The following is a 20,061-nucleotide window of genomic DNA, read 5'->3' on the forward strand; positions in this document are numbered from 1 at the left end:
CTGAGCACAGTTGGGTGGCTTCCATATCTTGGCTATTGTAAATAATGCTGCAATGAACATAGGAGTGCATATATCTTTTCAAATTAGTGTTTAGAATTTCTTTGGATAAATACTCAGAAGTGGAATTTGTGGGTCATATGATAGCTCTTTTGTAAATTTTTTGAAGAACGTCCATGCGGTTTTCCATAGTGGCTGCACCAATTTGCATTCCCACCAACAGTGCACAACAGTACCCTTTTCTCCACATCCTCACCAACATGTGATGTTTGTTGATTTATTGATGATAGCCATTCTAACAGGTGTGAGTTGGTATCTCACTGTCGTTTTAATTTGCTTTTTCCTGATGATTAGTGATGTTGAGCATCTTTCCGTATGTCTATTGACCATCCAAAGAGGAGAAACGTCTATTTGTGTCCCCTGTCCATTTTTTAATGGGATTTTTTTATGTTACATTGTATTGTTCCTTATGTTTTAGATTAACCCTTTCTTGGAGGTGTCACTGGCGAATATCTTATCCCATTCAGTAGGTTGTCTTTTCATTTTGTTGATGGCTTCCTTCCTTGTGCAAGACTTTTTAGTTTGATGTAGCTCGATTTGTTCCTTTTGTCTTTTATTTTCCTTGCCTGGGGAGCCATATCCAAAAAAAATATTGCTAAGAGCGATGTCAAAGAATTTATTTACAGCCTATGTTTTCTTCTAGGAATTTTATGGTTTTGGGTCTTACATTTAAGTGTTTAATCCATTTTGAGATTATATATATGGTATAAGAAAGTGGTCCAGTTGTTTCTTCTCCTTCTCCTTCTTCTTGTTTTTTTTTTGCATTCGTCTGTTCAGTTTTTCCAACACCATTTATTGAAGACACTGTCTTTACCCCGATGTATATTCTTGCCTCCTTTGTCATAAATTAATTGACCTGATAGCTGTCGATTTATTTCTGGGCTCTCTATTCTGCACTGTATGTATCTGTTTTTATGCCAGTACAGTTTCATTTTAATTACTATAGACTTGTAGAATAGTTTGATATCAGGTACCATGATAACTCAAACTTTGTTCTTTCTCAAAATTGCTTAGGTTATTCATGGTATTTTGTGGTATCATTTAAATATAAGGATTATTTTTTCTAAATTTAAGGATTATTTTTTCTGTGAAAAATGCCATTGGCATTTTGATAGGGATTACATTGAATCTATAGATTACTTTGGGTAGTATAGACATTAACGAAGTTAATTCTTTCTGTTCATGTGCACAGTATGTACAGTGTATAGTCTTCCATTTTTGTGAATCTTCTTCAATTTCTTTCTTCAATGTGTATAGTTTTTTGAGTTCAGGTCTTTTATTTACTCAGTCAAATTTATTCCCAGGTTTTGTGGGGTGTTTTTTGCTGTAATTATAAATTGGATTTTTTTTCTTAATTTCTCTTTCTGATGGTTTGTTATTGGTGTATAAAAATGCAACTGTTTTTTGAATATTAATTTTGTATCCTACTATAGTGAATTCATTAACTAGTTCTAAAATTTTTTTGGTGGTGTCTTTAGGGTTCTCTATATATAGTATTATGTCATCTGCAAATAATGACAGTTTTACTACTTCTTTCCAATCTGAAAGTATTTTATTTGGTTTCCTGTCTGATTTCTGTGGCTAGGGCTTCCAATACTATGTTGAATAAGAGTGGTGAAAGTGGACATCCTTGTCTTGTTTCTCATCATTTTTTAAAATAATTTTATATTAGTTTCAAGTTAGCAAGTCATTAGACATTTATGTAACTTATAAAGTGATCACTTCTATAAATCTAATATGCATCCGACACTACACATAGTTATTACAATATTATTGACTAAATTCCCTATGTTACACTTTACATATCAATGACTATTTTCTAACTACCAATTTGTACTTAATCCCTTAACCTTTTTACCCATCCCCCAAACCACTTCCCATGTGGGAACCATCAGTTTGTTTTCTGTATCTATGAGTTTGTTTCCATTTTGTTTGTTCATTTATTTTGTTTTTTAGATTCCACATACTGTAGGAGTGAAATCATATGGTATTTGTCTTTCTCTGTCTGACTTATTTCACTTAGCATAATATCCTCTAGGTCCATCCATGTTGTTGTAGATGTCAAGATTTTGTTATTTTTTATGACCGAGTATTATTCTATTCTATATATGTACCACTATTTCTTTCTTCATTCATCTATTGATAAACAGGTTGCTTCCATATCTTGGCTATTGTAAATAATCCTGCAATGAACATATGGATGCATATGGCTTTTTGAATTAGTGCTTTGGGTTTCTTCTGATAAATACCCAGAAGTGGAATTACTGGGTCCTTCATTGTCTTTTGTTATAGCCTTTGTTTTAAAGTCTATTTTGTCTGGTATAAGTATTGCTACCCTAGATTCTTTTTTTATTTATTTCCATTTTCATGAAATATCTTTTTCCATCCCTTTACTTTCAAATTGTATGTGTCCTTCAATCTGAAGTGCATCTCTTGTAGGCAGCATATGTAAAAGTCTTGTTTTCTTATGCATTCAGCCACCCCTATATCTTTCAATTGGAGCATTTAATTCATTTACATTTAAACTAATTGTTGATAGATATGTAGTTATTGCCATTTTATTATACATATTTTTTCTTTTTTCTTTTTTTCTCTTTTACTTAAAGAAGTCCCTTTAACATTTCTTGTAATACTGATTTGGTGTTGATGAACTTTTTGGTGTTTTTTTTTTTTTTGGTTTTCTTTTTTTATAGTCATACATAGATATTTTTTTTTAATTCAAATTCATTGGGGTGAGAATGGTTAGTAAAGTTACGTAGGTTTCAAGTGTACAATTCTGTAATAAATCATCTATATATCACATTGTGTGTTCACCACCCAGAGTCAGTTCTCCTTCCATCACCATATATTTGATCCCCTTTACCATCACCTACCACCCCTTCCCCCCTTACCCTCTTGTAACCACTAAACTATTGTCTATATCAGTTTTGGTTTCTTCATTTGTTTGTCTTGTTCTTTTGTTGTTTTCAATTTTATATACCACCTCAGGGAAATCATATGGTTCTTGACTTTTTCTGTCTGACTTATTTCACTTAGCATTAGAATCTCAAGATCCATCCATGTTGTCGCAAATGGTACTATTTCATCTTTCCTTATGGCTGAATAGTATTCCATTGTGTATATATATCACAACTTCTTTATCCATTCATCTATTGAAGGACACTTTGATTGTTTTCATGTCTTGGCTACTGTAAATAAAGCTGCAATGAACATATGTCTTTATGAATCAATGTTTTCAGATATTTTGGGTAGATACCCAAGAGAGCGATTACTGGGTCATGTGGTAATTCTACTCTTAATTTTTTGAGGAACATCCACACTGCCTTCCATATTGGCTGCACCAATCTGCATTCCCACCAACAGTGTTGTCACAAATGGTTCTTGAAGCTCTTTATCTGTCCTTCAACTCTAAATCATAGCCTTGCTGGGTAATCTTGGTTGTAGGTCCTTGCTTTTCATCATTTTGAATATGTTGTGCAAATCCTTTCTGACCTGCAAAGTTTCTGTTGAGAAATCAGCTGACAGTCTTATGGGAGCTCCCTCATAGATAACTAACTGCTTTTGATGTTGTCTCAGATCTTAAACTGTCCTCATTTTTTTTTTTTTATTCTTTTATCTTTTTGCTGTCCTTGGTATTATCTTGCTGACTGGGTGTTATCTGCTACCTTATCTTCCAAATCACTGATTAGATCTGCTTCATCTGAATTGTTGTATTCTTCATTTCAGTTAGTGTATGCTACATTCCTGACTGGTTCTTTATGTTTTCTATCTCCATTTTTATGTTTCCTATCTCTGTTGAAACTCCCACTGAGATCATTGAGTATCCTTATTACCAGTGTTTTGAACTCCACATCTAGTAGATTACTTGTCTCCCTTTTATTTATGTTCTTTTTCTGGAGTTTTGTTCTGTTCTTTTATTTGGGACATGTTTTTTTGTATCATCATTCTGGCTGCCTCTCTGTGTCTCTATGTATGAGGTAGAGCTGCTATGTTTTCCGGTCTTAGTAGAGTGACCTTATGTAGTAGATGTCCTGTAGGACCTAGTGGCACAGTCTCCCTGGTCTCCTGAGCCAGGTGCTCCAGGTTTGTCCCTTTCTGTTGTAGTTGATCCTTGATTGCTGTTAGCACATCAGTGGGAGGAATTGACCCTCAGGGTGGTTGAGAGGATTGGCCATGCTTACAGTGGAGGAGCTATTGTGGAAGGCCTTACCCTGTGAACCAGGATTCACTTTAACAGGACTGTGGTGCCTGCGGAGTCTGCCCTTTGAGTGTGTCATTTGTGGAGGTGGTTGGGTGGTGCTCTGGTACAGTCTGAAGCTAGCCACCAGGTATGTTAGTCCTGGGACCTCTTTGGATGGTGCACACTGTCTGTGCCCTCCCCAGGGCCACTTGGTATGAGCTACAAAGTTTTCTGCAGATGGTTGCCACTTGTGCTGGGTTTGGAGGTGCCTAGGAGAAGCTAAGCTGTGAACTGAGGTGTCAATCTTGGGGCTGCTTAGCAAGAGGAATGGGGCACATCGAGGCTAAATCCTGATTGTTTGGGTTTTGTGGGCTTTTGAGAATTTTCAGAAAGTCTACAGCATGAGTCAAGATAGGCCGTTTGTATGGAAAAGCCATTGGAATTTGCTTTGGGGCAGGATCTCAGGTAATCACTAGGGCAGGGTGAAAGGTGTTATTTAGGTTGATGGAGACTCAGATATGGCACGCTCCTGTATGTGCAAGCTGTGGCGTGGGGAGGGCTCAACAAAGGAACAATGGCTTTTTCCAGCACTTCTATCTGGAAGAAAGCTGCCCCTCCAGCCCTGGTCCTGAGCCAGACAATCCAGTTTCTCCCTATATGTCACTAACACCTTTCAAGCTGCTGCCCCAGTACTGGAGCTCAGAGCAAGTGAGTCTGTCAGCAAGAAATTCCATGCATGGCACCTTTAAGAATGCTTGGGACTTCAGCAACTCTCACTCAGCCACACTATCACAGACAGAAGTCATGGGGACTTCTCTCCCCATTAATGAAACCCTGGGCTGGAGAGCCTGTTTTGGGGTTAGGACTCCTCACTCCTCAGCGGAGATATTCCTCTCAAATTTTAGCTGCCACACAGGGGTGTGGGACCAGCCCATTCTGTGTCTCCATCCCTCCTACCTGTCTCACCATGGCTTCTTCTATGTATATTAGTTATACAACTTCTGTTTAACTAGACTTCAGATGATTCTCATTGGTAGTTGTTCTGTAGTTTAGTTGTAATTTTGATGTGGTTGTGGGAAGAAGTTTGTACAGCCTTTACCTACTCTGCTATCTTGAGTGGAAGCCCTGTTCAGATTTATTTTAATGCCATCACACTAAAAAGTAAATGTGAAGATCATGATTATGGAGGCTGAGAAGTCCAAGATCTGCTATCAAGTGAGAGACCCAGGATTGCTGATGGTTTAATTCTAGTCTGAGTGCTAAGGCCTGGGAAATGCAGCCACTAGTAGAAACTAAATGTGTGCTCCCTCTCTCTTGTTACATTTTTTTTTTTATGTTGAAATGTATTTTGTCTGTTATAAGTACTGCTATGCCTGATTTCATCTGGATGCCATTTTCTTGGTGTATCATCTTCCACCCCTTCACTTTGAATCTATATTTGTCTTTATAGCTGAGGTGGGTCTCCTGAAGACAATATATAATTGGGTCTTGTTTTTTAATCCATCCCACTACTCTGATCCTTGATTGGTGAATTCAGTTCATTTACATTTAGGGTGATTATTCATATATGAGGATTTACTACAACCATTTATCTTTTGATTCTGGTTATTCTGTATCTCCATTGTTTTCTTTTTCCCTTGTATTTCTATTTTAGTTCAGTGGTATTCTATGATTTTTTCCCTCTGTTCCTTCTTTTTTATTTTATGTGTCTCTGTTCTAGATTTTTGTTTTCTATTTACTATTAGGTTTATGTAATAAAAAGCTTTATACATACAATAGTCCTTTGTCTTCTGAGTGCATCTTCTCTTCGTTCACCTGAGCAAGTTCAGTCCTTTCCCCTAACCCCTTTGTTTTTGTTGTTGTTGCAAATTATCCCTTTTATGATATGCATTCATTTTCAATTTGTAGAGCTATAGTTTTTTTAAAAATGTTTTTACCCACTTTAACCTTTATGTTATAATTGTTTAATACTGTATTCTGAAATAGTTACAATTTCCTGCTTCTGTCTGTCTATCATCATACTCACAGTTTTGTATCCTTTTGTCTTTTTGTTTCATTTTTAAGAGCACCTTTCAACATTTCTTGTAACGCAGGTCTTGTGGTGGTAAATTCCCTCAGCTTTTGTTTGTCTGGAAAAGCCTTTATTTCTCCTTCATATATAAAGAAAAACTTTGCTAGCTGTATTATTCTTGGCTGGTGATTTCTCTTTTTATATATTTACATGTTTGATTCCACTCTTCCCTAACTTGTAAGGTTTCTGCTAAAAAAAAAAATTTGATATTAATCTAATTGGGTTTCCTTTATAGTTGACAGTCATTTTTGCCCTGGTTGCCTTGAGAATTCTTTGTCCTTAGCTTTAGACAGTTTTAATATAATGTGTCTTGGAGAAGATCTCTTTGCATTCAGATAATTAGGTGTTCTGTCAGCCTCTTGGATTCCAGATCTAGCTCTTTACATAGATTTGGGGAGTTCTCATCAATTATTTATTTGAAAAGGCTCTCCGTTCCCTTCTCTTTCTCTTTTCCTTCTGATATCCCCATTATTCTTATATTGCTCTTTCTAATGGAGTCACATGCTTCTTGTAGAGGTCTTTCTTTTTTGTTTTCTTTTAAATATCAATTCCCTCTTTTCTTCCACCTGAGTCATTTCTAGAATTTTTGTCTTCAAGATCACTAATTCTCTCTTCCACATTGTCTTCTGTATTTCCCAAGCTGTCTAATTCATTCTTCATCTCACTGAGTCCTTTAACTGCAGAGTTTGTTTGGTTCTTTTTTTATAGTTTCAATCTCTTTGGTAAAGTACTCCTTTTGTTTGTTGATTTTATTCCTGAGATCACTCTACTGCCTTTCTGAATTTTCTTGTGTCTTGTTGAGTTTTTACAGAACTGCAATCTTAAATTCTTTATCATTTAAATCACAGTCTTCCATATCTTTGAGTTTGTTTTTGGGAGACTTTTCATTTTCTTTTTGAGCTACGTTGGTTATTTCTCCATGTGGGCATTTGAGATATAGAAATCTTTAGATACTGTTTTGTTTTTTAACAATTTAGCAGGTTGATAAGTAGTGGTCTTTCTTTTGTTTTCAAATAGATCATGCTATAGTACAAGTTTTCGTTTTCTCTACACTACTGGTACTTCTGGGACCTCAGTGGGACAATGTCACATCAGCTATGGAAAATGCACTGCATTCCCCCAAAGATGTAGGCATCCGCTCTGTGAGCAGTTTGCTTCTATTTCAGCATAGCCCCCTCATGGTGGGATATGACAGGTGCTGAGGCTCCAGGCATGTGAATTTCTGGTGTTCTCTCCCTGCAACCAAAGGCTACCAGCCACACTGTACTATGTGAAGTGTCCCAGGTGCCTCCACCAGGCTCCACCATAATGGGTAGGGAAGAAAGGGTTCATATGTTACAGCTTTTGTTCTTTCACTGGGACTACCTGCAGTGTGCTCTAGCTACTAAGGCCAGAATGATGCTTATGTCACACTGACTTTCTCTGGGCTGCCAAGCGAGGGCTGCTACTATGTCAGCTGGAGCCCGGTGGGTGACAGGAGAGTGAGGGGAGGCAGGTTTGCACGTCTGCATCTTTGTTTTTCCCTGGAAATGGAAGCTTCCAGACTGAGGCTGCCACACCTTTGTACCGCATCTCATCTCCTGTCAATGGGCTCAGCCACAATGTGTATTAGCCACTCATGCCAGAATGGTGCTTTTGGTCCTCTCCAGGCTGCTGACTTAGGGCTTCAACCAACCTCCTACTGCTACCACATCAGCTGGGGCTGCTGCAAGAACAGGACTGTTTCCAGGGCTTCTGTCTCTGTCTTTACTACCATACTGCTTACGTCTGTAAACCCACCTCCTGATGTCTCAATGCACGAGTCTCTCAGACATGTTTGCATGTTGAGCATGGAATCACTTGCTGGATTATAGTTGTCCAATTTGTTGTAAGTTGAAGGAGAGAAATCAGGAAGTCTTACTGTACTCTGATGCTGACATAAGTTCAGTAGTTCTATTTTTAATTCAAAGATAAAAATAATTATTTTTGTTGTCAGATAGACTTGTTGCCTTTTTTTTTCCTGTCAGTATTGCATTTAGGAACTCTATTATGCCTGTAAGCTGAAGTAATTAACTACATTTTAACATAAAAAGTTTAAAAATATTAACTTGCTACACAGTATGTAATATATATAATATTGCATTTATATATAATATTGAGATTAATTCTACATTTTTATGGAAATTTTTCAAAGTATGTTAACAACAAATTTCTGATTTGATATTCCTAAAAGCCCTGTGAACTAGATAAATCTTGTATTATAATTCTCATTATAAAGTAAAGAAATAGGCCTTGCAAGATTCATTAATTTTTCCCAAAATAACATACCGTATTTTGCCATCTGTAATGCATTCCCGTGTATAATGCGCACCCACGTTTTTGGCCCAAATTTTCAGGGGAAAAAAATCTTTCTTTTTAATTTTTCAAGAGATTTTCCAATAATTTTTGTAAAGATATCAGCTAGATTGCTAGCTCCCATCTAAAGTGACGTGCTGTTACCCTATGGTAATAAAGTCAGCATCACCTATCTTATCAAGTCATAGTCACTTACTCTGAACAACAACACACTTTTCATTGCATTTTGTTGAATCATTGGCTGAAATTACTTTAGTTGCAAGTTCTTTCTAAGTTCAACTATTATTGTATACCAGGGTATTATTTTGCATGTGGACATCATTATTGACTTCTAGAGTTACACTTTTAACTCATAAGCATAAATAAAATAATTAAAAACATTTATATAGATATGGAATTAGTACTACCTGTGTATAATGAACATCTTTATTTTTCCTTACAAATTTGGACAAAAAAGTGTGCATTATACACAGCAAAATACAGAAACCTATAAAATGATAAAGATGGGATCTTTTCACTGTCATTATTTTTTCCAGTTTCCAAAATCTGTCTACTGGAAGGTGTATAAGTCTGTGAAATAGTAAAACATCTAGTATCCTAGAACTGTTAATTTGTTGTGAGGAAGGCAATGTGATGGAGTAGAAAGAACTAATTTCAGAGTATATGGATGATATGCCAACTAGATTCAACCTAAGCAATAAAACAACATGGAACTTATATAAAATGAGCAAAACAACACTCATACAACGAGTGTATATTTCATTTAGGAAGCAAAAAGCACAGATTTACAATTTTTTATTTAGAGGGCATGTTGTAAATGGAGGAAAAAGAAAGTTATTGTATGCCTAGTGGTTGAGGTGACCAAAGTAACAGTTTAGGAGGGCAGTTTAAATTTCTCAGGAGATTTAGTTATGAAATTAAACAAATGGTTTTGTCTTTTAATAAATGGGAAAAAATGAACAAAAGAATGAGAAAATTTTAATTTTTGTAAATAAAAGTTATATCTATTTATATCTACTACAGTGAAAACTTTAGCTATATCACAACTTTAGCTATGTCAATTTTTATGTAATATTTTGGGTTAAAATATACTCTGTTGAAGAAGAAAACTAATTTGGAGCTGAATAGCTATAATTTTATTGTCCGAAGGCATCTAATTATATACCTAAGCATTTGTAGCTTTTAAAATTGTGACATTTCTTGACCTGTTATTTCCCCATTGCATAGCAAAAAGATGTTGTAGGATTATTCTGTAAAAGTGTAAGACCAAGTTAAAGAGCAGATTGGGTAATCACTAGTTACATTTTTAAATTGATGATAACATGTTATTGCATATCATTCCTGTTATTTGCAGTAGTCGTGGCTATTTACAAAGCGAACCTAGCCTACATAAAAGCACAATATCCTTCCTGACTTTAATCGCTGCCTGACACCCTCAACCCCACAGCATTACAATCTAATAATCTTACTTTTAATTCAAAGGTAAAATTAATAATGGTTGGTATGATACATTCTACTTACTTTTGTTTTTTCCTCTCAGAGTTGCATTTGGGAACTGCAATGGGTTGGCTGTGGTGGATTTTATACAGAAGACAGTACTGTTAAGCATGGGGACTATTGACCTATATAGATCGAGTGACCTATATCAGCGACAACCACGGTCTCCTCGAAAAAACAAGCAGTTCATTGCAGGTAGGAGATAAAACAAAATGTTTATGAACTTTATTAGTTCATCTGTTTCCTTACCTTTATATTTCTTGTCTTTCTTCTGTGATGCTATTAAAATGCATGACAATCTAAAGTGAACATAATTTCCAATACTATGTAAGTAAAATTGGGCAGAAACATAGTGAAAATCCTTGAAAGGGTAAACAAGGTGTTTACACTTCAATTTGATGTTAAAGTTAGGAAGCATCTCCAGTATCTTAGGTTGAATTCCTAGGAAATAACAGAAAATCTATTAAATATAAAAATGCTATGAAAATAGTCTCTCTAGTTGAAAAAAATGCTTGCAATGATTGTGTTAAAAAGGATAATTTCTTCTAGTATATCTGGCCCCTTTAAAAATATAATTTTAAAAGTACTTATTCATTTAGTTAAAAGTTAAAAACTTTTCATTAACTACTTTTAACTTTTTAAATTAACTCCATATTTTAGCTGTCATCTTTTCTTGTTGGATGGTGACTTTCTAGGAGGTATTTTAACAAATGCAATAAAAATTATTAACAATTAAAAATGTTATGAAAGATGACATTGTTCGTGACAGGATCAATAAGTTGATTTATTTACCTATAAAAATACATATATGGTTAATCAGGATATAACAGAAATACTTTCTATATGATGCCAAGCTTTGATATGTCAAACCATTCAAAGTTTTACTGAAATTTCAGTATATATATCCAATAATTAGCTTTGTAAACATTGTCAAAACTTTGTATAATTATTTGTCCACTGACATAGTATAATTTAAAAAATTTAGGTAAAAATTAGTTGGGCTAAAAGGTTCATGGATGGAAATACATCTGTAATATTGTATCAGTGGACAGAAAATATATAGTATACAGTTCTTTTAAATTTTAGACAGGTCTTTTACATTTTCTTTTTAAAATAATCAATTAAACATTGAAGACTTTACTAAATATACCCACGCATGAATATTTTAAAATAAAAGGACTACATGATGATAGGTGTTATTTTTTTAAATAGCAGGTGTGCCAAATTTAACATCTGAATATGGCAATGAAATTTTCTTTTGGACAAATGAAAAATTATTGGATATACTGAAATTCTCCTTTTTTGTCTATTTTTCTTTTATAACCCTCAATCCTTTCCAAATTTCTAGTTTTGACCCTTTTCAGGACAACAAAAGTGCTTTAGAACCTGGAGTTTCTTTGTGTTTTGTTAGGAATCGTACCCCATAGCAATATTTTAGGAAATTTCAAATTCTACAGGTTCTGCCTCAGCCACTACTGGCTTTTGAAAGGAAGGCAGAATAAGAGAAATTGTGCATACATGTACCATAATGTTCCCTCAAGACTGGGAAAGAGGAGACTGATTTTTGAAAGACTCTAGAGTAGGAAGATGTTAGGGGAGAGTAGGCACTGTTTGCATACAGAAAGCACCAATTCAATTAGAAAAGCTTTGGAGCCTATGACAGCAGCTAAGTTACATGCTAGATATACAACAGAGGGATGACAAAGTGTGTACTTTGACAAAGGTAATACAGCTGTTATTGAATTTAAACTTGTTGAGTCTCAATGTTTATGATTAGAGCTTAGAATTCTGATGACTTTAAAATCAGGAAAAATCATGATGAAGTCATAAATTTTGTATTTAATATATAACATGAGTATTCGCTTTGTTATAAAAACAAAGTATTTAAAGACTAAAACCCCTAAGCTTTTTTAATACTGAAAATTAAAAACAACCATTTTGATATTTATGAGGTAAATTATTCATATTATTTGCAAGCCAAATAAGTTTGCTGTGTAAAAAATTAATAAGACAAATATGCCATCTATATTTATCAGATATTTGATTAAATAAAATTACTACAGCATTCTCATCATTCATCTATCACCTTTTACTTTCTGATTGATTTATTTTTTTAATATCTTTTCTCTAATTTGATTATTTAAACTTGCTGCAATTTCTTCATCTTGGCTGTTCTAGATCCTGGTATGATATCACCTCCTTTCACTTTAGACTATTTTTCTCTCTTTCCTCTGCCTGCTGCTGATGCTGGTGTTCTGGCATGTTCCAAAGACAACTTTTGCATGCGTGGCCTGTCTAACTTTTATCCTGATTTAACGAAACGGATCCGTACTTCCTATCAGAGTAAGTTCTATAAAGGTCAGGAAAGTAGCATTTTTAAGTAATAATGCTTGAGTTAAATCCACACACCTGTGCTTGGTAATGTGTTTTTACAACACATTCAGCATGCATGCAAATTTTTATTTTGTTATGGAACTGCAACCTGATAATTTTAATTACAATTATAAAAATAAAAATATTTCAAATAGTTATTATCATAGAACCATTTACTCATATCCATTGTTTCAGTGCTTATTTTAAACCATTCACACCACGTCCTATTAATCCAAGAGTTGCTGGCTTGTGTTTTAAGGAAGAAGAGCCCTGGTGTTCTTGTAAATAATAAATCTGATATACCAGTATCAATAATAATTGAATGCTTTCTTATTTTGTAAACCTTGTGCCTTTGGCCATTTTATAAAATTATTCTAACCAGGGTAACAATATTTGCTTCTTCTAAGTAATTAGATCTCTTAGAGCTTGCTAAGTAGTCCTAATTGCTTTTTATTAAAATAGAATACATAAACACATATTTCTATAGTGATTTTAGGTACCAAACACTACAAAGTTGGGGAATAAAGTTCACAAATAAAAATCAATAATATTAACATTTACTATGGCAGAAAATGCAAATCTGAAGATGGTTGAGTAAGGAATTCTAAAAATTGAATGCAGAAAGAGTAGGGAGTGAGAGTATCATTGGAGGTGCAGATGATGCTAGTGATGTTATGAATATTTATTGATACGAGATATTTACAATAAGTAAATCAGTATGTTATGTTTAAAACCCATATTTCTTAACTATATATATACAAATGGCCTCATATTTGTATATAATATACATACACACACATTATGTTGTTTGTGTCTTGAATTTCTTCAGACCTTGCCTCACCAGCTTACAGATACTAATGGAATCACATCCTTATAAATAAAAAACCTAAAACTGTGTTCCTCTAGTTAAAGAAAGTCAGTCTCTGTGAAATCCTTAAAATTTTCCTGGGAGTGTCCGGAGGGTGACTTCTTTTTGCTCAGAAGTATTCTTTAGTTTTCTACCGTAGAGCAACCCCGCATCTGCTCCTGGTGCCTTGTGATAGAACAGTGACATCTATGTTGACTTCTGCTGCTCTTTGTTATGCCCGTTCCTTTATTTAAATGCCTACAGTGTACAGGCTTGTACACAGTAGATTCGTTTATGTTTACTTGCTTTTTTGCATAGACTCTACCTTTCCAAATGCAAGACAAGAACCTGAAGACCATATCTAAAATTTTCATATCCTCTACATCCAGCACAAGTATGAGATCAGTAAGTAAATGCTGATGGTAGTGGGATAGAGAATGACAGCTGGCTCTTTTTGCTCACACAAACAGCCAGAGGACTTTTCAAACTTGACAAATGAGAGTAGAAATAGCTTCTGTAGTTATTGGATTCACTGAAATTTTGTAAAAGAAATCATAGTTTTTTTTCTAAAGAAAGAGCTAAAGCATCAAGGCAGAAGTAAAATGAAGTCCATACAAGTACATAAAGACATCCTCCATGTTTCTATCAGTAGGCTCCATCAGGGATCAGACAAGCCCTGAGATTTCAAATAAGATTTCTTAAAGTCTTCTCTTAATAATCAATATATGATAATAATCATATATTTTGATGGGACTGGTTCCTTATTCACTTGAAGGCATATCCTGCTTTTGCCTTTAAAAATAAGTTCTATGAAAATTTGGCTCTAAGTTTAACTATTGGATCATATAATCTGGTTACATTTCTACAATTTTATTACAATAGAGACTGTACAGCCTTTTCATGAATTGTTTCCTAGCTTTCAGAAAAGTATATCTTCTTTGTCCCTATTTGGAAAAATTTAACCCACTTCCATCGAGTGTCTATTCTATTCTGGGATTGTGCTCAGCAATTTGACTCAATGTTGTATTATTTAATGGTCATTATAACTCTTTGAGGAAGATATTTATCAGTACAGTCCTCTATATATGAGAAAATTGAAGTTGAAAGATATTAAGTCAGTTTCTCAAAGTCACACAGAAAAAGTGGGAACTCAGACCTCTCTGATGCAAAAAATGATTTAATGTGCTTTCCACTGTTTTATCCTGTGTCTCTTAAAGTTTCAGGTACGTAGGAAACCAATTTTATTATTCTATAATAAGAAACCTTTTCTTTCAGTTTTCACCCATTATTTATGAAATAATATATTCAAAAATGAAACAATTAACTTTGTTTTTACAATTGAGGATACTGGAGAAGGTGCCCTCAAAAATCCATTTTACATTTTATTATATCAATTTTGCTTTAAAAGTGATATGCCATTCTATTTTGAACGTTATACTTTTCATTTTAAACATCTCAATTTCAGTCTTTTCCTAGACTATTTCACTGGCCAATTTGTAATGTAGGTTAGGCTCCAAGGATCTGCCTTCCCTAAAACTTTAAATTCTAACCTGCAAATCTTTCACATCATAGACTAATAAAACTTTATAACTCAAAGGAAACCTCTGTATTTTACAGATTATGATTTGTGGAAGCAATGAAATGCTTTGGAGAGAGCAGCCGGGTCAAAAGAGTTTTGCATCAGTTTCTGCCTTTTCTATTTATTGTCTACTCATTACATTTGTAATATTTTGCAAGTTATTTAACTGTTCTGAGTTTATTTTTTATTACATATAAAGTAAAAATCATAATCTCTACCTCCCTTAGAGACTTTTGGACCTTTTCTGGGTTAATGTTTGTAAAAGCACTTCTATAAATATTAGACACTGTCATTGTAATAGAAGATGAGCCAAGTCACAAAGAGGTTAAAAACCAAAATCGCAACCAGTCTGTGAAAGACTGTGGAAAGTCTCAGGCCTATCTATATTTTCCCTCTTTTACTGCATGTTTTTTTCCGAGTTGGGGGGGGGGGAATGTTAAAAAATGAGAAAGGAAGGAATGCCTCAAGGAAGAAAAACCAGCAAAAATTATGGTAAATGATAAATGAACCAAGTTCATTTATTCCATAGGTATATTATTATAATTGGGGGAAAAAAGGTAGCAATGCTATGAAAGAGGAAAATAAGATAAGGGGGAAAACATGGACCTGTTTTTGAGAGGGAAGGATCTATCTGTGGAAGAAACATTTACGTGATACTTTGCAAGATAAGAAAGTTTGGACAAAGCTTTGGATTTACACTTCAGACCAAGATATAGAAATAGAGACCAGATTTAACCTTCTATCTGAAACAAACAAACAAAAAAACCCCGATATAAATGAAACTATATATTTTAAGACAGAGAACATCAGGCAATGAAAAATCAGTAATTTCTGACAGCTGGGAAAGAAGTGAACCATGCAATTGCGTTTGCTTACTGCCCTGAGAGAGTTTCTAGACTGCTGCAAAGGGAGGAGGGAAAACCCAGGAGAAAAACAGTCAACTCCCTGAATTGGGGAAATGGAGATGAGAAACCAGGGAAACCAAAACAGCTACATTTCACTATGAGGGGATCCCAGAGATCTACAGAGTTTCCTCCTCAAACAATGTAGAGATCAACACACACGTTTCACTCATGAAACTAACCAAGGACAGGTAAAGACCTGTCTGAAAGAATTAAAGGAAACAGTCTCTAACACTCAAATAAAGGAAATAGTGCCTATTCCCAACAGGCTGACTAGAAAAAAAATTATAATTCACATCCACATCTATTTAACGTTGTACTAGAGATTCTAAACAGTGTAGTCAGGGAAGAGAAAGAAATAAAAGTTATCTAGATTGAAAAAGAAGTTAAGTCATCTGTTTTCATAGACAACATGATAATCTATGAAGAAAAGCTAATGAAATCTACAAAAATGCTACTAGACCTAATAGTTTAACAAAGTGCAGGATATAAGGTTAATATATGAAAATCAATTTTATTTCTATCTACCCACAACAAACAACATGAAATTGAAATTTTATACTGACCTAAAAAATATGAAACACTTAGTCATAAATTAGACAACAGAGTAAAAGACTCATACATTGAAAACCAGGAAACTTTTCTGAGAAAAGTGAAAAATTATACCGTGTGTCAGAAGATTTGATAGTATTAAGATGTCAGTTCTCTGCCAGTTGATCTGTAGCTCAATACAATCCCAATAAAAATTCAGCCGACTTTTAATAGAAATTGACAAACTTATTCTAAAGTCCATGCAGAAACGCAAAGGATTTAGAGTAACCAAAACAGCTTTGCAAAGGAATCATGTTGGAATACGGGGCCAAGATGGCAGCAAGAGAGGACATGAGTTTGCCCCCTCCCAAAAATTCATGGAATGTACACTTATATTTAGAACAGTTCTTCCTGAGAGGAACAACTGAGGACCATTTGAACAGCTTCTGCACAACAAACAAGAGATCACAAAGAGAAAGTTGGGAAACCAGTATAGCCACCAGGAGCTGAGGAAATTCTCCAAGACCACAGGAACCAATGAACACCATTACTTATGTTTCCCCTGCAATTAGATAGTGGGCAGGAGCTCTATCCAGGTTCTCTGGCTGACCTGCAGGGCTGCTGCAGTGTGTCACTAGCAAACCTTCCTGGACTGCCTCCAGCAGGAAAATGAGGGCAACATAGCTCACAAACATGGGGCTGCTCCACCCTGAGATTGATCTGTCAGATACAGCACGGTGCTGCTTTGCACAGCCTACTAAGATGTGCACATGGGGCTCTCCCACCCGGAGAAGAGTATGAAAATACCAAAGCACTGCTGTGCCCACATGTGGGGTTTCCCCATCCAATGAACGTGATAGTGGAGTACTGATAGCAGAGATAGCGGGGTACTGATGCAAATGCACATGACGGTAAGTACAGAATTCTGTCCCGGAGAAAGTACAGAATTAGCAAAGTGCTATAGTGTGTGCGCACAGGGTTGCCCTGTCCAGAGCAAGTGTGGAACTAGTGGGGTGCTGCTGCCAGTGCATGCATGACTGCCACCCAGAGAGAGTACAGAACTTTTGGGGCACTACTGTGAAAGTACATAGGGCTTCCCTGCCTGGAGAAAGTGCAGAACTAGCAAAGTGCTGTGGTACAGGTACACAGGACTGCCCTGCCCAGACCTAGCTTGGGTAACAGACTATTAAAGCAATAGGGCATGCTGCAAACACATCGTACAGCCCAACTTGGATCAGATGGGCAAAGAAATGTGCACACATCAGGCTGGCCTTCCCTGACTTCTTGCTCTTCTTGCTGGCCATGGACAGCCAAAACAACAGGGAGTTACTGCACACATGGGTACACCAGGCTGCTTCATAAAGAAGCCACATCTTCTGGCCACATGGCACACCAGGCACTGTTCACACCCACCCTGACTAAAACTGGTCTGCCAAAGTCATCCAGCATGCAGTCTACACAAAACCCACTTTTTCAAGATTGGGAGAGATAGCTATTTTATCTAACTCACAGGAACAAACACAGAAAGTCAAACAAAATGCGGAGACAGAAGAATATGGCCCAAATAAAGAAGAAAAAAATCCAGGAGAAAACCCCTAATGAAACAGAAATAAGTAATTTGCTTGATAAGGAATTCAAAGAAATGGTCATAAGGATGCTCAATAAACTTGAGAATAGAGGGATTCAGAGAGAAATTCAAAAAAGAGTTAGAAAATATAATGAACCAATCAGAGAGGAAGAATACAACAGCTGAAATGAAAAATACATTAGAAGGAATCAACAACTGATTAGTTAATACAAAAGAATGTATTAGCCACCTGGAAGACAGAATAGTAGAAATCACCCAGTCAATACAACAAAACAAAACAAAGCAAAAAAAATTTTTAAAGATGATAGTCACTTTTGGAAACATCAAGCGCTCTAACACTTGTATGGTAGGGATTCCAGAAGAAGAGTGAGAGAAAGGGGGAGAAATGCCATTTGAAGATATAATGGCTGAAATTTTTCCTACAATGGGGAAAGACACAGACATTCAGGTCCACAAAGCACAGAGAGTTCCAAACAAGATGAACCCAAAGAGGCCCACACCAAGACATATTGTAAAAAATGGCAAAAGATAAAGATATAGAGACAATCCTGAAGGCAGCAAGAAGGAAACAACTCACATACAAGGGAAACCCCATAAGGCTATCAGCTGGTTTCTCAGCATCAACTTTACAGGCCAGAAGGAAGTGGCAGAAATACTTAAAGTATTTAAAGAAAGAAACCTATAACCAAAAATACTATACACCGCAATGTTATTATTCAGAATTCAAGGAGACAGAGTTTCCCAAACAAGCAAATTAAAGTAGTTCACCCCACTAAACCAGCTTTAAAGAAATAATAAAGTATCTTAATGCAGAAAAGAAAAGGCCATAACTAGAAATAAGATAATACAGGGAAGAAAAAATTTTACTGATAAGGGCAAATGTATAATAACAGTGAATCAACCACTTAAAAAGCTAATATGAAGCTTAAAAGAAAAAGGTAACAAAATTATAACTACAATAAATAGTAATGGGATACACACAAAAAAGATAAAAAATATGTCAAAAACAAAGTGTGGAGGGGGGGTAAAAATATAGTGCTTTTAGAATGTATTTGACTTAAATATCTAGCAGTTTAAAATACACTGCTATAGATATAGGTGAATATACTCGTATATGAACCTCATGGTAACTACAAATACACAAAAATACACAAAACATAAAGAGAAACAAAGTATTAAAGAAAACCAGTACATCAAAGGGAAAGAGATCAACACTTCCAGTCAAGAGGGCAGAGTAGATAAACACTGGGCTTACATCCTTCCATGACCACAACTAAATTATACAGCAACCATCTTTGAGAACCACCTGAAGACTACCTGAACAGAAGTCCTATAACTAAGGATATAAAGAAGAGGCTGTGACAAGACTGGTAGGAGGGGTGTAGATGAGGAACAGGTAGATCCCATAACCATGGTGTGGCGATTAAAGATTGCGAAGGATATCTCAGCTGTGGAGGTCCCTGCTAAGGAGTGAGGGGTCCCACCCCAAACCTAACTCTCCAGCCTGAGCACCAGTGCCAAGAAGAGGAGTCCCCAAAATATGTGTCTATGAAAACCAGTGGGGATTTCATCCAAGTGAGATGGAAGGCTGAGGGAGATTCAGGCATTCCTTTTCAGGGGCCTGTGCTCGAAGTCACTCCCTCACAAACACACTTGCTGTGGGATCCAATGCAGGGGCATCAGCTGAAAAGAGCCAGGGACATACCAGGAGGAACTGAATTGACTGCCTTCAGGAGGAGGTCTGGAGTGGAGGGGTCGGGAGAGCTCTGCTTAGAAACAGAAGCACTGAGAAGTGCCATTGCTCCTTTGTTGAGTCCTCCATCCACCCAGCCAGCAGGCTCAAGTGGGCCCCAAATCTGATCTCTCTATTAACATTGCTAACACTCTTCACGCCCCTACCCCCGAGATTCCCTGAGACCTGCCCCACCCAATTAAAATTTCTGGTCTGAGCAGCTTCCAGTGTCTTTTCTACACTAGAAGCCTACTTCATACTGCAGACTTTCCTAAAATTTATCAAAGTTCCCCAAACTCCAAATAAGCAATGACTAGCCACAGCATGCCCAGTACCTTTTGTTAAATAGCCCTAACTTCAAGGATATCAA

The 20,061-nt window shown here is 35.8% G+C and overlaps 1 protein-coding gene across 9 annotated transcripts in view; it reads left to right on the forward strand.

Moving 5' to 3' along the window:
* STXBP5L (syntaxin binding protein 5L) overlaps window positions 1–20,061 on the forward strand; it is a 231,754-nt gene that overhangs the window by 131,315 nt on the left and 80,378 nt on the right. For 6 of the 9 annotated variants that reach the window (XM_033134983.1, XM_033134991.1, XM_033134974.1 and 3 more), the window contains exons 19-20: window positions 10,183–10,334; window positions 12,411–12,482. In XM_033134983.1, the coding sequence (XP_032990874.1) occupies window positions 10,183–10,334; window positions 12,411–12,482 (224 nt within the window). The remainder of the gene's footprint in view (window positions 1–10,182; window positions 10,335–12,410; window positions 12,483–20,061) is intronic. The other 3 variants (XM_033135019.1, XM_033135029.1, XM_033135048.1) reach the window with 1 other exon arrangement.

The sequence above is a fragment of the Rhinolophus ferrumequinum genome, chromosome 2 (genome assembly GCF_004115265.2).
Source record: "Rhinolophus ferrumequinum isolate MPI-CBG mRhiFer1 chromosome 2, mRhiFer1_v1.p, whole genome shotgun sequence".
In the NCBI taxonomy this organism is placed as follows: Eukaryota; Metazoa; Chordata; class Mammalia; order Chiroptera; family Rhinolophidae; genus Rhinolophus; species Rhinolophus ferrumequinum.